The sequence below is a fragment of the Nicotiana tomentosiformis genome, chromosome 5 (assembly GCF_000390325.3).
Source record: "Nicotiana tomentosiformis chromosome 5, ASM39032v3, whole genome shotgun sequence".
Taxonomy (NCBI): Eukaryota; Viridiplantae; Streptophyta; class Magnoliopsida; order Solanales; family Solanaceae; genus Nicotiana; species Nicotiana tomentosiformis.
Window position 1 is genome coordinate 117401208 of NC_090816.1, and position 15941 is coordinate 117417148.

General features: G+C 35.1%; 1 protein-coding gene across 1 annotated transcript; it reads right to left on the reverse strand.

Moving 5' to 3' along the window:
* Positions 1–1493: 1493 nt before the first annotated feature.
* On the reverse strand, positions 1494–8003 carry LOC104114792 (AT-hook motif nuclear-localized protein 14). The gene is made up of 5 exons (XM_009625323.4): positions 7457–8003; positions 6712–6764; positions 4088–4219; positions 2550–2702; positions 1494–1989 (listed from the first exon to the last, which is right to left on the reverse strand). The coding sequence occupies exons 1-5, from the start codon at positions 7842–7844 to the stop codon at positions 1723–1725; spliced, it is 993 nt and encodes a 330-aa protein (XP_009623618.1). The 5' UTR covers positions 7845–8003; the 3' UTR covers positions 1494–1722.
* Positions 8004–15941: the final 7938 nt, after the last annotated feature.

Sequence of the window (15941 nt, forward strand, 5' to 3'; positions counted from 1 at the left end):
ATAGCTAATAAACTTTTTTATTATATATATATAATATATATTAAATCCCCTTAATTTTTTCGTCAAAAACTTTTGTAGGCATACTCCTTTCTCTTGTTCATATTTCCCAAAATACTCTTTTCTTATGTCAAAGGAATACTAATTACAAAATCAAAACTTCAAATGAATTTATTACCAACTGGGATTTTTAAAACTGATAATTGATATTTTCCAATTAAATTGTCCTTTAAACATTTGTAACAATTGACAAAAGTACAAGGGTAATATGGAAATGTAAAAACTTAAATATACACATTGAGACGTGTGTAATAAACAATATAAACTAGGGGGCTTAGTAAAAGTGTGGTCCTCATTCCAATGGCCTCAGGAGAATTTTCCAGCCAGTTGCCACATGAGATCAGCGGCCTCTACTGTCACACAACAAAGCTCATCCGAAATCTAAGCATAGGTACAACTTGTTCGATTCAGTTTATTATTTTATAAAATTTATTTTAAATTAATTTTTTGGTTATTCTATTGTGTATATTCAAAATTAGACTTATCGAAATTGTCCCAATCATGCCGGTTTCTCTTCGCCATCGTACGGTTCGGTTAATTTTCGATTATTTTTTAATATCGGTACCAAATAAAGTCTATAGAAAATTAAATATTCAAAAAAATAAATCTAAATTATACGAAATGAAACATATCCAATACATTGTAGTTTGCTACTCATAGTCGCTTGAATACCTTGTGCCTTGCTAGTGAATATACTGAAAATAATTTTACTTCAATAGGAGTGCATGATATATTTGAGAATTAGAATTTTGAGTTTAGTTACTTGTTGACTTGTAATCTTTTTCATAATTCAAAGGCCCAAAAAAAAAAATTTAATGCTTAATTATTTTTTAACTTAATATATAAATATATTTTCACATGTAAATTTATTCGATACCGTTCGATATTTATTCAGTTTATTTACATAAAATAAAAAACTTACCCTAATTATCGGTACGGTTATAAATTTATATTTAAAACCTACAACTTTATTAGAAGAAACCGGAAAATTGATTCGGTACGGTACAATACAGTTCAGTCGGTTTTGTCAATTTTTAAATATCCATTGGCACCCCTAGATCCGGAGATTCCCAAGTGTGGATTGTATAAATAATAGCTAAAGTCTACAGTTTGATCTAACTGTGCTAGTGAGATCAGAGATGGTAGTAAGAGTGCGTGCAAGCTAGCTCAATCCAACTGCTAATAAAGCCCGAATAAAAGCAAGCCGTCCAAGCAAAGGGCATAATACAACTATCTAAACTCACTAGTAGACAGATAAGTAACCAAGTGGCTATGTTAAGAGACATACCCACTACTCCCTTGTGAGAATAAGTACAGACTTGGTATGATATATAGGTTTAAGGCAACTAGGTAACTCAGACCTAATCAACCTCTTTTTTAACCAGTATACACAAGTCAGTAAATCATAGTGATATACATCCCCAATGAACAAAAAGTTTAGATAACCCTAAAGCACAAAGACAGCAAGGTAATCCAGAGCAATGTAGGAAAAATTCTTGAGGTCCATACATCAGTGCATTTGGAAGCAGTTTTCATCTGCGAAAAAAAAGACACTAGAGGAGGTGTTGCTAACCTGTACAATGTAAAGAGTTTGTATATTCTCTTCCAACAGAACCTATAACTTAGGAAAGTTTTTCACACTACTCCTAACACGATACGTTTTGCCTAGTCTTGAAGGTGGTCATAGTCCCCATTTTCTGGAGACTGGTGCATGCCCTGACCGGTGCTAACCCTCCATTCAGTTGAATGTAAAGGCGATGGTTGCATACCACGAGACTGCATCATAAACTGACCTCCGCCCATATTTTGATGAGAAGAATCGACCACCGAGCGAAAGCCTACATTTGACATTGGTGACCCACCAATTTGCTGGGAAATATCATTCTTTACTCCCCCAGTTTTTGAGTCAACTGAAAATGAGCCAACAATCACCTACCAACACAGTCAATAACAAGCTGTCAGAAAGTAGGAACTTAAAGTGACAAAAGAAAAGAAAAGATCTGATATTTCACAAGCAAATTAAATAGATTGATCACTGCTTGTTGTCCTTCTTTGGTAAGTATCACCACTTCTTGTTTTTAAATGAGTCTTTCCTTTATTGCGAGATAGTCAAGGATACATTTCGGTCATTTGGACTTGTACATATTAGTTGTGATTTTTAACTGTTTTTTTTTTAAAGTATATTAGTTGTGACTTGTTTACCACGAGAAAACTTCAACCTTTTACACGGACAGATGCTTCACCAACTACTTCATTCGTGGACAAAGCAAAAGGTAATAAAAACAAGAAGAAATGAAGAAACAGAATGAGTCTCAAGTTAGGTACGCAGTTATCAGTAAGAAAGCATGCCAACTGTTCAGTCAGCTTGGTCCCATTAACAGATTTTTTTTCTCTAATCTCAGATAAGATAATCTGAAGATCAATATCTTAATTAATTTTGTTGATATCTAAGATCATAATAAGAACTTATAATATTCTTGAAAGTAGAAAACCTGAATTGGGCCTCCAGCTATCAAGGGACCACCTACTCCACCTCCAATAATTTGACCGTCTGTACTTGCCAGACACACACTAAGCCCACCGGTTCTGCCTCCAATCTCAGTGCGTACATAAGATCCAGAAAGAGTGAGAATGTCAAATCGCCCCTGGCATGAAGTAATACAAAGTTGTATAACTGTGCTGTATACCTCATTGACAGGAAAAATGCAACAAAAGACCATTGAATTTTGAATATGTTCTCTTATGACAGGCTGGAGTGGTGATCCTCTGGCATAGAATGATGTTAATGGCAGCTTACTATAACTGTAAAACGGAAAAGGGTAACGGGAGACCCTGCTAGGCTGTTCTACATCCTACTGATAAAGCATGGATACTATTTAGGCATCTCAAAAATGTGTTGTTTACATGCTAAAGACTAAGACCAAATATTAAGCTGGTCTTTCTTGGACATTGGGCAAATAGTAGATGTGTTCAAGTGTCAATTGACATATCTCTGATATAAATTAAACATTTCAAATATTAAATCCTCTTCCTCTTATTTGTTTGGTGAGCATTGTGAAGATATTATGGTCCTAGAAGTAAGACCGACCACTATCTCTAAAACAGAAAAATGACCAGAGAATGCTAGCCCTATGTTCTTTATTGGAATATCTGGTATGCTTGATATATTTTTCATTGTGGCATCTCAATATAAGTACAAAGTATTTGGTCATAACTAAGTTATGACCGTTGCCATAAGACTACATAATTGTGCTTGAACAACAAAAGAGAAAATAGGGCTATATAGGAACAAATAGTTAAGTCTTACTTCCTCGAAAAGAAGGAACAAAGAGTTAAAGTAACGCAAAAGAGGTTTCACACTACTAAAAGAAAAGAAAAAAAGTAAGGCAAAAGAGTTACAGGGTAAGAAAGTTGGACTAATATTAAACTAAGTTTCACCTCCAAAGAAAGAAAAATAAAACACATAGTAGATGTACTACTACTTTGCTTGTATTAGGGGTGATAGCATTGTTTGATCATTCTTGGGGGTTGGGGGTTTGGGGGGGGGGGGGACGAGACTTTACACTTCTAGAAGAACCTTCCCCTCTCTCATTTTTAATCAAAAACCACAACATAAAATGTAAAGCTTCACAATGGCTTAGATTCCAGTAAGATTACGAAAATTTAAGCTGTGTGTGAAACATGTGTAGAAGTCAATTAAGAACCCCATGGGAATTTACGAAATTCAGGGACGGTATGGGGACTCTTAACAATATCACTCTTGATTTGATGTGTCCTATTCTCAGTATATTTTTGCAAGTCATCCTGATTCCAATCAACAACAGTTAATTTTTTGGATAAATTCAATCAACAACAATGACGCACAACCAAAACAATAGAATTAGAGTTGAAAGCATGCAGAACAGAAAAGCAGCAAATTTCCTTCACTATATGATTAATTCTTGTATCTTCTTTATTCTGCTCTAGACCTATGTCTGTCTGCAAACTCAGTGCTTCCCATTGCCAACCACATCAGTAAGAAATTTTCTACCTCATATGTAATACTTCCTCCAGATGTTGCTGGCTGACGCAGAGAGGCATTAGAGATTGAGCCAGATGCTGATAATACGCATAGTTCGTATTTGCTTTGTTGCATGAACATCATGATTTTCTGACCGACATCCTGTTAAGTGAATTATGGAAAAAGCATAAGCATAAAATGGCAGACAAATACAAACGTAGTCAGTAAGTACACCTCCAATGCAGTGAAGATAATTAGGAAAGGTGATGTACCATTGAAACTGCCATGCATGTTAAGGAAAAACTATTACTACATATTCTGATGAACAATGAATGGATAGTAAAGGACTAAAAACCCTGAATCATATATCTGTGACAACTAATCATCAACATCACGGGTTTGATAAAAAAGAGACAGAAATCAGTTTGATATGCTCAGCATACAGAAAGAGATGATACTAAAGGCACATTTAAGTTGGTGCAACAAGAAATTAACCATGGACAGTACTTCTACATAGATCAGATGCCATGCAAACACTGTAATGGAACATCACTCTTGACTTAATATCAATTGATAAAACCCGAAGAGGAAAATGGAACGCAAACATTTCTTATTACAACCAGTTACTGAGGTCAGAAGGAACATAAACCAAAAGCATTCCAGTTGAACTGCAAGAGTAACATGGAACACAAAGACTCTGGAAAAGGCGAATATCTGAGAACTCATAGTACTACAAAGATTTTGGAGATGGGGATATCTTCAAAAAGATCTTTGCTATTGGCATAAGTAATGACAAGTGAAGCAAGAGAAAAGAAGAGAACATGAGAGGTAGCAACTAAACCAAATCAAAAGGCACTTAAACTGCAATTATATTTGATTTAGCATGAGAAGAAAAAACAATATTCTCTTAAAGTATCAATCTCTCTTCTCTATTACCTTCTTTTATGGGTCTCTCTCTTCTTTATAACATATACAATTAGCAAGTGAAAAGGAGAACAAACCAGAAATTCCCTTTAATAACAAAAGGAACAGATGATTATAAGGCTAGCTGTTTTCCTATCTTCACTTTGTGCTATGTGATAATTATAATAAGATAATGCTTTTCCATCTTTCACAGACTATCAATAGAGTAGAAGACCAGAAAAATCAATTTATCCTTTCTCCCTTCTGAGGCTGTGCACCATAGCTCATATTCAATTTTCACCAAGAATCCTAAAAAAGAGAAGCTAGTACTTTCTTGATTTAAAAATAAAAAGAGTGAAACTAGTACTTTAGATAGGTTATAGGTATGTTCCTAGCTGAATTTTCTATATCTAAGTTGGTAGCCACAAGATCCAGAATTTGCCAAATTTTTTGAATGTTGGCATAATTAGCAGGAGATGCTGAATTTCCCACAGGCAATTTTATCTGAGTTATATGCTATAACAACATTACATCGGAGAAATTTTAAGCTCGAGCTTTTGTCACATCAGGGAATTTTCTTTTAAAAAATATCGATGTACACATTAGAACTGATCCTAGAAAAAATAAACCTAATTCAGTTTTCCAATTAAAACCAAACTTCTAATAAACCTAGGACAATATTATTGTCATCAGTACAAAGATATACCAACAAGGAGTTTAAATATGTTTAAACAAATAATGCTCAGGCAGGAACCAACAATTGATATCCATTATATATGGTTTTAATCATATGACCCTTATACATGGTATCATTAACTTCCTCTTGGGTTTGTATCTTGTTCACACTTAATAAGTTTTAACCATATAAGAAATGCGAAAGGTTTGCACACAAATAATTGTATAAGCAAGTGTTCTATCATATAAAATATCCATCCAATATTAACTGTTTAGAGAAAATAATCCATATTCCATAATTGTTTCTGTATAGGGAGAAGAAATGAATTAGCGAATCAAGCTATGTAGTTCAGTTCTTAAATGCAAAAGGAAATAAAAAGAGAACAACCCTGCTCGAATAAAAGAGGAAAAGAAGTAACAAAGCCGTAGTGTCAAAAAATCATAAATGAGAAGAGTAACACGCTCCACGCATCAGTAAAAGAGGAAACGTTGAGCATAAAGGATAACCTTTCAACATAAACTTCTTCCCTTCCCAAAGAGGTACAATAAATGGACTTAAGTGGAACCAATTTATATAGCCTAAAAACATCAATTATGATGTCTACAAGTTACCACAGCAAAATGAAATGAGGGCAAGCTAAATAAAGGAAAGGCGTAAGCACGTCATAAAAAAGAAGTGGACATAAGCAAGCTAGACCATCTAGATTATAGGAGGTGCTTTAGTTAGTGTAATAGAAGTATCATCAGTTGGATATTCAAATAATAGCTCCAATCTTCCAGAAATCCAATGTCCCAACACCTATAACTTCACCCAGTACAATTTATGGATTACTGTCCTTTTTATCCATTCCAATTTATTTGATCCCTATCCAATTTATTTGATCAAAAAGAAAAACTGCTTTTCCTTCAAGGAATTAACTATCTATTTGAGAATTAACTAGATACGTAAAGTGAAACTATCTATCAAAAACAGATAAAGTATATGAGAGGAATCATTTATCGCTGATTCAAGCACAGTAAACTTTGCATAATCAGAGGAGCTAATAGAGAATCTGGAAGAAAAATTCTGAACATACTTCTCCAGTAGACACATTAATGATATGAGGTGAAAAACCTTGTCCAGCATTACCTGCATAAACCAATAGGAGAAATTAGAGTAAAACTGGCCCTCTTCTTTTATCAATCGTAATTAGGACTTTTAAACATTGGGCAACAGAGTCAACTAGCTCAATATAATATATGAAGCAAAAACTAATTTAAGCTCTTCCAATTACACAGCCTCCCCCCCCCAGAGCACGAGCCCATATAAAACAAAAGGCAACAAACTTGTAATGCTTTGCAAATCTCTTAGATTGACTCTTTGTTTACTACTTCACTGGTGGCTGCAGACAGCCCCGTATTCTGCCTCTACACTTGATTTTTTATTTAAATATTACTAATTTTTTCCTCTATTAACCAGCAAAGCTATTGATAAGAAGGGGGTAACATGGACAAGGTAAAATATTTTCTACTGCATACAAACCATGCAAACATCTCTTTTTAAAAACCTTAGTTTAAGGAATGGGAAAAAAAGGTGGAGAAGTAGGAGGTCCAACACAAGAATAAAGTATCCAATAAACTATGGCAGAAAATAAAAAATAGAAAAGCATAGATACGGATATAAGCATGTGCCCATATGCCCCTCCCGCATATAATGCGGTATACTACTATATTACTTTCAAACACATTCTAAATTCTAACAGATGAATATAAACGCCAAAGAACAGATTTTTAAAATTCCGTGGCGGCGCGTGCAGGAGCGTGATAGACAGCGGGACTCACCCAGAGCGGCCAATTGGGATTTCTTAGAAGAACCACCAGCGGCGTCAGCTCCAGCACAACGGCTCAAAGCATGATCCCGCTTTTTGGGCGGAGCCGAAGCCGAAGAGAGCCGTTTAGCAGCGGCAGCTTGCTCCGGTGTGCTATATTTTCTGGGCCTCCCTCGCTTTCTCTTCACGCTTTCCATCGGCGGCGACACGGCGGCGGACGGCAGTGAACCAGTGTACACCATGTGAGAAGCAGCGGCGGTGGTAGCGGCGGCGGAATTGTTAGTGGAGTTGTTTTGCACAATTCCATTGGTGGTGGGGTTAGGGTTTTGCGGTGGTTGTGGTGGTGGTTGGTGGTGGTGGAAGTAAGAGCTGAGTCCACTAGTTTCATGATTCGGCTCCATAGAGAATTTTGAGAGAGGTTTTTGGATTCGAGAAAATTGAGATTATTTTTCTTTTTTCTGAATTAAATTCTTTTCTGCTTTCTTTTTGATATTTTTTGCTTTTGACGGTGTAGATGAAGGTAGTGGTCCTTTAGTGGATTTTTGCAGCCGTTAGATAGGAAGTTAGTAGGATTCTATACACTTTTTGAAACTTATAGATAGTGCATATCCGGATATATGAATGTACGTAATGCATATCTATTATTTTGACCTTTTTAAGAGTTTACATAAATACCCCTAAACTAGTCTTGATTTTCAAAAAGACCATTTGAACTTTATGGGATGGAAGTTATAGGAATCATTTATTTGCGCTCAATGAATGAAGGTCTAAAATTTATTTTTCAATCCTTAAAGTATATTTATTTTTTTAGTTTACAACCACTTATAAATCTGAATAATTAAAATTTATAATAAAGTATTAATATCATTTAAATATTATATTTATTGTTATCCATTTAAGAATTTTTACAAATATGGCATTTTGCATTACACTATCCACTTTCATCACTAATAGTCATCGTGGTCCATCATTATTATCGATTTATTTGTGGTGTCGAATCAATTCAATTTTTTTTGGTATTTTATTTTAAAGATGTCAAATAAAAATAATAATGTTTCTAGTATTCACGTTCATTAAATAAATAGAAAACCCTTTCATATAACATAAAATTGCAATTCTCATCTTAAATGACGATAGATGAAATGAGTAATTTTAATTTTTTTTAAAAAAATGTATTTTTCGAAAGTGCTTTTATGATTTTTTGTAGGTGTAATGTATTTTACGCAATAAAAATTTTCCTTCACCCAATAATCACACCAAATCAATCAATCCCCAATAATCACACCAAATCAATCAATCAATATATTATATATGCTTGTACATGGACTTCTTTCACATAATAATGGTTGCCTAGTATGTATTCTCGCCTAATTAAGTCACTTAACCATTGTAAGTTAATATGTTCGGTATGAACACTAGTTAGAATAAATTTCTACTTAAGAGTAGTGTAATGTACGTATAGCATGAAAATTCAAGTTGTTCTCTCATCTCATGATTTATCTCAATATAAATATATTCTCACATGTTTCTTAAGTTTCACCTGCGCACCAACAAGCCACTTGTTATTCAATCCGTATTAAACTATAATATTATGAAACAGTAAATTTCTGCGACATAAAACAGAAACAAGAAAAATAGAAATAAGGCAGAAACTGAAAATAGTTAAAAACTAGAATCAGAAAATAATTTTCGGAATGAAATTGTACCCACTGAATGCACAGCGTGTTCTTAAAAAAATTATTCCTCTCAGGTACCCGAGGTGTTGGAATATTATCCTCTCGTGATAGAACGATTTAACTCACCGGAGTATCGGTACCTAAAAAGTTGGTGAACTGCGAACCACTTAATGGTGGTAAACCACACTAGATTTTACTTGTGCAGAAGAAGAAGAAGAAGAAGAAGTTCAGAAAATTTCGTAAGGAAAAATTCTGGGATCAGTAGTGAATTTATAGCCATTTTCTGGCGCTGCTTTTGAAAATTTGCAACCTTTCAGAAACAGCCATGGTTGTTGGAACAGGCGGAAACATTTAAAATATTTCGGGAATTAATTAAATAATTGAAAGAAATTTTGTCTAAAAAGATGAATCAATCAATCGATCTTTGACCAAATCCGAAGCCGAAGCCGAGCCGAGCTGAGCGACGACGATGGCGGCGCGAGGCTTACCTTCTTTCCAACCCATTTAACACCAAGAAAAGTATTTTCTTAATATAAGCACATTCTCTTTTTTTCCACTACCAATTAGGGACAATTGCTCTTTTCAAAGTATAAGTGAACAACTCACTTTCCCTTCACATTTCTTTCCTCCATTTCCCATTTACCAACTTTCCATCCCAACAATCCCCCACATAAAATGGGGAATGGCTATAAGATAAATGAATGCACAGACGAATGTGTAATTTGCAAGCAAGGATTAATTGCATCTGGATAAGTAGGTTTTCCTTTGAACTTTTCATAGTGAACTTATATCGGATATACGCGGTCAATCGATAGATTTGATATCTTTGAACCGTCAAGATTTGTTGTATACCTAGACAACATAAGTCACACAATCAACCCTTAACCATCTATGATTCTCACGGTTATATTCGTTTCAGATATGAACACCGTCTGATTTCATGAGTGCTTAGGGAATAGGCCTTTACTTTCATTCCCCTTGAGGCAGCTTACACTTCACATCCAGATAGCTGATTTCTAAACGTGTAGTCCTACAGACACATTATCTGGTCATTTCCTGCAAGACTTAGCAAATCAATAAAAAACTTTAAGCTTTATTGACTCATCAAAAAACCTTACTGTTTTACCGTGATTCCTAAACATTGTCTTCATCACAAGAATGAGTTGAGTTATTTGACAATGTTGAATCGTCATTCATAAATTTGTTTGATCTCTTTGAACCTAACTCTTGGGATCTCCAATCTGCTAGGTAGAATTACCATCGTGATGACTTGTCTTAGGCTTCAACCCTATTCCCTTCGATGATCTTTCAACTGTCTCTCTAGATAGGCCTTTTGTAAGTGGATATGACACGTTATCTCCTGACTTCACGTAGTCAATCGTAATAACACCACTAGAGAGTAGTTATCTAATGGTATTGTGTCTCCGTCGTATGTGACGAGATTTTTCGTTATACATAATTCTTCCTGGCCTACCTATTGCCACTTGACTATCACAATTTATACGTATGGGTGCTAAAGGTTTGGGCCAAAATTGAATATCGTCCAAGAAATTTCGGAGCCATTCAGATTCTTCACCGACCTTGTCTAAAGTTATGAATTCAGATTCCATCATAGAACAGGCGATGTACGTTTCTTTGGATGATTTTCAAGACACTGCTCCACCCCCAATTGTGAAAACATATCCATTCATGAATTTAACTTCAGATGATCCGGTGATCCAATTTGCATCACTACATCCCTCAATCACGGAGGGATATTTGTTATAATGCTGAGCATAGTCTTGGGTATGTTTCAGATACCCTAAAACTCGTTTCATTGCCATTCAATGTATTTGATTGGGATTACTTGTAAACTAGCTCAGTTTTCTAATAGCACTTGCTATATCTGGGCGCGTACAATTCATGATATACATCAAACTTTCCAATACTCTTGCATAATCCAGTTGTGACTCATTTTCACCTTCATTTTTTTGAAGTGCATAACTCACATCAATTGGAATCTTGGCAATCTTGAAATCTAAATATTTGAACTTGTCAAGTACGTTTTCAATGTAGTGAAACTGTGATAATGCTAGACATTGTGGAGTCTTGTGAATTCTAATTCCTAAGATCACCTCAGCAACTCCTAAGTCTTTCATGTCAAATTTTCTAGCCAATATGCGCTTAGTAGCATTTATATCTCCCATATCTTTGCTCATTATAAATATGTCATCAACATATAAACAAACAATGACTTCATGACCTGGAGTGTTTTTAATGTAAACACATTTGTCACACTCGTTGATTTTAAAACCATTTGAAAGCATTGTTTGGTCAAATTTAGCATGCTATTGTTTGGGTGCTTGTTTAAGTCCATAAAGCGACTTAACAAGTTTGCGCGCTTTCTTTTCTTTACCAGGAACCACAAAAACTCTCAGGTTGTTCCATGTAAAAACTTTCCTCTAATTTTCCATTTAAGAAAGTTGTTTTAACATCCATTTGATGAATTTCAAGACCATACACAGCTTTCAGTGCCACTAACACCCTAATAGTGTTATCCTCGTTACTGGCGAGTAAGTGCTAAAGTAATCAAGGCCTTCCTTTTGTCTATAACCTTTGATAACAAGTCTTGCCTTATATTGTCAATAGTGCCATCAACTTTCATTTTCCTCTTAAAAATTCATTTCGAATCTAAAGGCTTATTTTCTGGAGAAAGATCAACCAATTCCCATATATAATTATCCAAAATTGATTGAACCTCACTATTGTCTGCCTTTTTTCAAAATGCTGAATCAGAAAATGACATAGCTGCTTTGAACGTTTGAGGCTCATTTTCAAGCAAGAATGTTTGAGGCTCATTTTCATAGCACTGCAGATATTGTACAAATCATCCTCCAAAGCATTTAGGATGTAGCCTTTGCAAAGAAAATCTGCATGTTTTCACGCCTCATCAATCATAAGTTTTTCATTGTCTGGCATGTCGGCGGCAGGCGCTGGAGGGTCTTCACTGGTAAATTTCTGCATACCAAGTGTGGTAAGCCAAAAGAACACCCTTTGCTGCCATCCTTTGAAGTTAGCTCTAGAATTGTTTTTTGATTTTTCGGCCGGTGACACAACAGTTCGGCTTGACGAGGCTATTGTCGTTGCCGCAACAGTCGCAAAAGGATTTCTATTTGCAACTACCATTTCTCACTGTCAACAACAGAACAATTCAATTAATGGCAGAAATTAAAAATAGTAAACAATATTGTAATTAATAATAAACAGTACATTTTAATAAATAAAAATCAAAGTTTTTATATACCGTTTCACAAGAAAACGATGAAGTTTTTATGTTCTTCAAATCGTTTCTGAATTTTAATACTCCGATGAAGTTTTTATATGTTCAAATCAGAAATAGAAAATTCAGAAGCAGTAAAAAATCACAAATATTTTAATCTCCAGAAAACAAAATACAGATTAAAGTATAAAAGTAATTTTCTTAAGATTGTTATTCAATCTGTATTAAACTATAATATTATGAAACGGTAAATTTTTGTAACATAAAACAGAAACAAGAAAAGCAGAAATAAGGCAGAAACTGAAAATAGTAAGAAACCAGAATGAGAAAATAATTTTCGAAATGAAATCGAGCTCACTGAATGCATAGTGTGTCCTTAAGAAAATTATTCCCCTCAAGTACCCGAGGTGTTGGAATATTATCCTCCCAGGATAGAACGATTTAACTCACCAGAGTATCGGTACCTAAAACGTTGGTGAACTGCGAACCACTTAATGGTTGTAAATCACACTGGATTTTACTAGTGCAGAAGAAGAAGAAGTTCAGAAAATTTCGTAAGGAAAAATTCTGGGATCAATAGCGAATTTATAGCCATTTTCTGAAAATTTACAACCTTTCAGAAACAGCCATGGTTGTTGGAACAGGCGAACATTTAATTAATTAAATAATTGAAAGAAATTTTGTCCAAAAAAATTAATCAATCAAGCGTTAACCAAATCCGATACCCGAAGTGGAGCCGAGCAGCGACGACGGCGCAATGCTTACCTTCTTTCCAACCCATTTAACACTAATTTGTTTTTCTTCTTAATATAAGCACATTCCCCTTTTTTTCCACTACCAATGCGGGACAATTGCTCTTTCCAAAGCATAAGGGAACAACTCACTTTCCCTTCACATTTTTTTCCTCCATTTCCCTACACCAACTTCCAATCCCAACACTACTTTGTATCCCCTATTGCTTCTTATACTCATATTTCTCTTATAGAAGATGAGTTACGTTCATATCACATTGAATCCAAGAGCATAGTGGGTGCTCTTTAATTTATCTTGATATTATTATCTATGCTCTAAATATTAGTTTATTAATTCATGTGTGCTTCTCATACTACTAATTTATAGTGTGTGAGGTGAATTTGCAGGCACTTAATTACATGGCATTATTGTTTATGAATTGTTCTTAGTGATGCTTCTTCAAATTTAATTGTGATTGCTTATTTGTTTTGCTATGTTCTTGGATTACAATATTATCTCTTAACATGCAAAGAAATAACATACAGTTTCGAAATTCTACAAAGGCTGGGTATATAAGACTATTACTTATTGGTTTCACTTTCATGAAGCAGTGTAGGCGTCATGTGATAATGTAGTTCAGTATATATATATATATATATCATAACATTATTGCTCTATGTATATTTAGCGTGATATATACCCTCTACAAATAATTTTTGAAAATATTTTCAAACAACACTTGTATCCAGCTCCAAAAGGTTTAATGAATGGTTTTTTTCTCTGACCACCACCAATAAAATGGCAGAGTACATAGGGCCTCCTCAATCCATCCTAATTCGAATACTATTTTATCCTATCTCACTCATTGCCCCTCACGCTTAAAAGACTTTTTATTGTCACCACTTACCTAAATTGATATGCGTGGTTTCTAGCTTGAATTACGGTTCTGAAGCCCCTCTCATATCTCTGTAACTTGAGAGGTAGGCAAACTTAAATTTAGAGTCACCTTGATTTAAGATGCCAAAACATCGACTAGATCAAAAACCAAATCCTAAAGTAACTTCAGAACACGTTCGAGATCTTCAATTGAAAACCTTTCTTATCTAGTGTCAACTGATCTTTCAACATCTGCGGTCTGCATCAACCAAAGCTTAATTCAAAGACAAGAGTAGGTTCAAGGAGGATCAAAAGACTGATTCTCGGTTCGATAAAGTTAGAATGTTGGTTAGATTGCAATCTATGCATGTGGAAAGAAAAGTTATGAAAAGCAATTTGTATGATCACAAAAAAAGGTTTGCCTATACGTCTTTCTAGCATACATGCAATTCCTTTCGATTGGAACATGTCGCTACTTGGATCCATCAGCTTATTCTAATTTGCATTTTGTTATCTGATTCTTAGGAAGTCATTGGATCGTAAAGTTGCTTCACACTTGGCAATTGGCATATCGAGTGAATGAAAATGAACTTGTCCCTAAAAGAAAAAAGAGCTAGAATTGGAGAGGATAATCATTGAAAAAGATGGACGAGAATATGATTTCATAATATCGTCCCCACTACTCTTATTTCTATTTTTAGATCGCTCTTCTTATAACCAAAAAATATGGAATATGAGTGTGGGTCTTTTATCAAAATGGAATGGCTTTTTGATGTGAGACCAAAATGTTATACTTTTAGCACATTACTCACCTTATATTTTGTTGTTCTAATGAGTTATTGTGCGACATTTGAGCTAAATTAGATTGTTTTATGTATAGGAACATCAGAAGGAATCGTCGAACAAAAGTTGCACAAAAAGAGGATAAAAATACAAGAAAAAAGTACAAAAGCATCAAGTATCCAAACCGTGCTACAGACCAGGCTTCGCGAGGTCTATAGCCAGGTCCACCGCACTATAGACCAGGCTTCGCGAGGTCTATAGCCAGGTCCACCGCGCTATAGACCAGGCTTCGTGAGGTCTATAGCCAGGTCCACTGCGCTATAGACCAGGCTTCGCGAGGTCTAAGCTAGGTCCACCGCGCTATAGACCAGGCTTTGCGAGGTTTATAGCACGGTAATTAAAAGTCACGGGTTAAAAACCCCCAACCTGGATTTGGTCTGGGGATTGAAATAAATACTCCCCAAATGAGTTATTCTAGGGTGGGGCACGATTTTGGAGGAAAAAAAAGGCTGCCAAGCACAAGATGAGCCGATTTTAGGGTAGATTCAACTAAAGAGGGCATTTTTAGAGATGAGATTCGGCCTAAGGATGCAAGAACACGCTAGGAGCAAGAAGGTGAATTCTTCTATGAGTTTTTCACTTCCTTCTTCCTATTTTCGTTAATGGTTATGAATTTTAGTATTGTAGTTTTGCATACTATTATGAATAGCTAATTTATTATCTAGAGTTTTGATAGAACCTTTTATAGGATAAATTCTTGTTATGTTTTTATATAATTGAGCCGTTGGATTCCTCTACTTGTTCAACTACGTGTTTATTGTTGTTGATTGAATGACCATCAATTAACTGTGACTATTTAGTGTGTATATTGCTCGAGAGAGAGTACACATTTAGGTAGTTGTTGAACAACATCACTCCTAACACATGTGAGAGATCAATACAGAGGGTTTAAAGGTGGGATTAGAGATAACGAAACATTGGTGCGATCATAGTGAGCAGTGAATTAGTGCCAGTTAGCGTAGTTCGAGAGAATACATATAGTAAATTGTGGTAGTTGCTCGAGAGAGAGCTACGACACCCAAAGTACTCACGATCGGTAGGGAATACTTAGGCGAAATTATAGAAGGCATAGCGGGAAGGATTCCGACAATTGGGGAAATCATAACTCTAGA

Excerpts from the sequence above, each read along its gene's own strand:
- LOC104114792 (XM_009625323.4), bottom strand. The coding sequence starts at position 7,844 with ATGGAGCCGAATCATGAAACTAGTGGACTCAGCTCTTACTTCCACCAC. Across the intron at positions 6,765-7,456 it reads ATCCCAATTGGCCGCTCTGG|GTAATGCTGGACAAGGTTTT; the intron begins GTGAGTCCCGCT and ends TGGTTTATGCAG. Across the intron at positions 4,220-6,711 it reads TTAATGTGTCTACTGGAGAA|GATGTCGGTCAGAAAATCAT; the intron begins GTATGTTCAGAA and ends TTCACTTAACAG.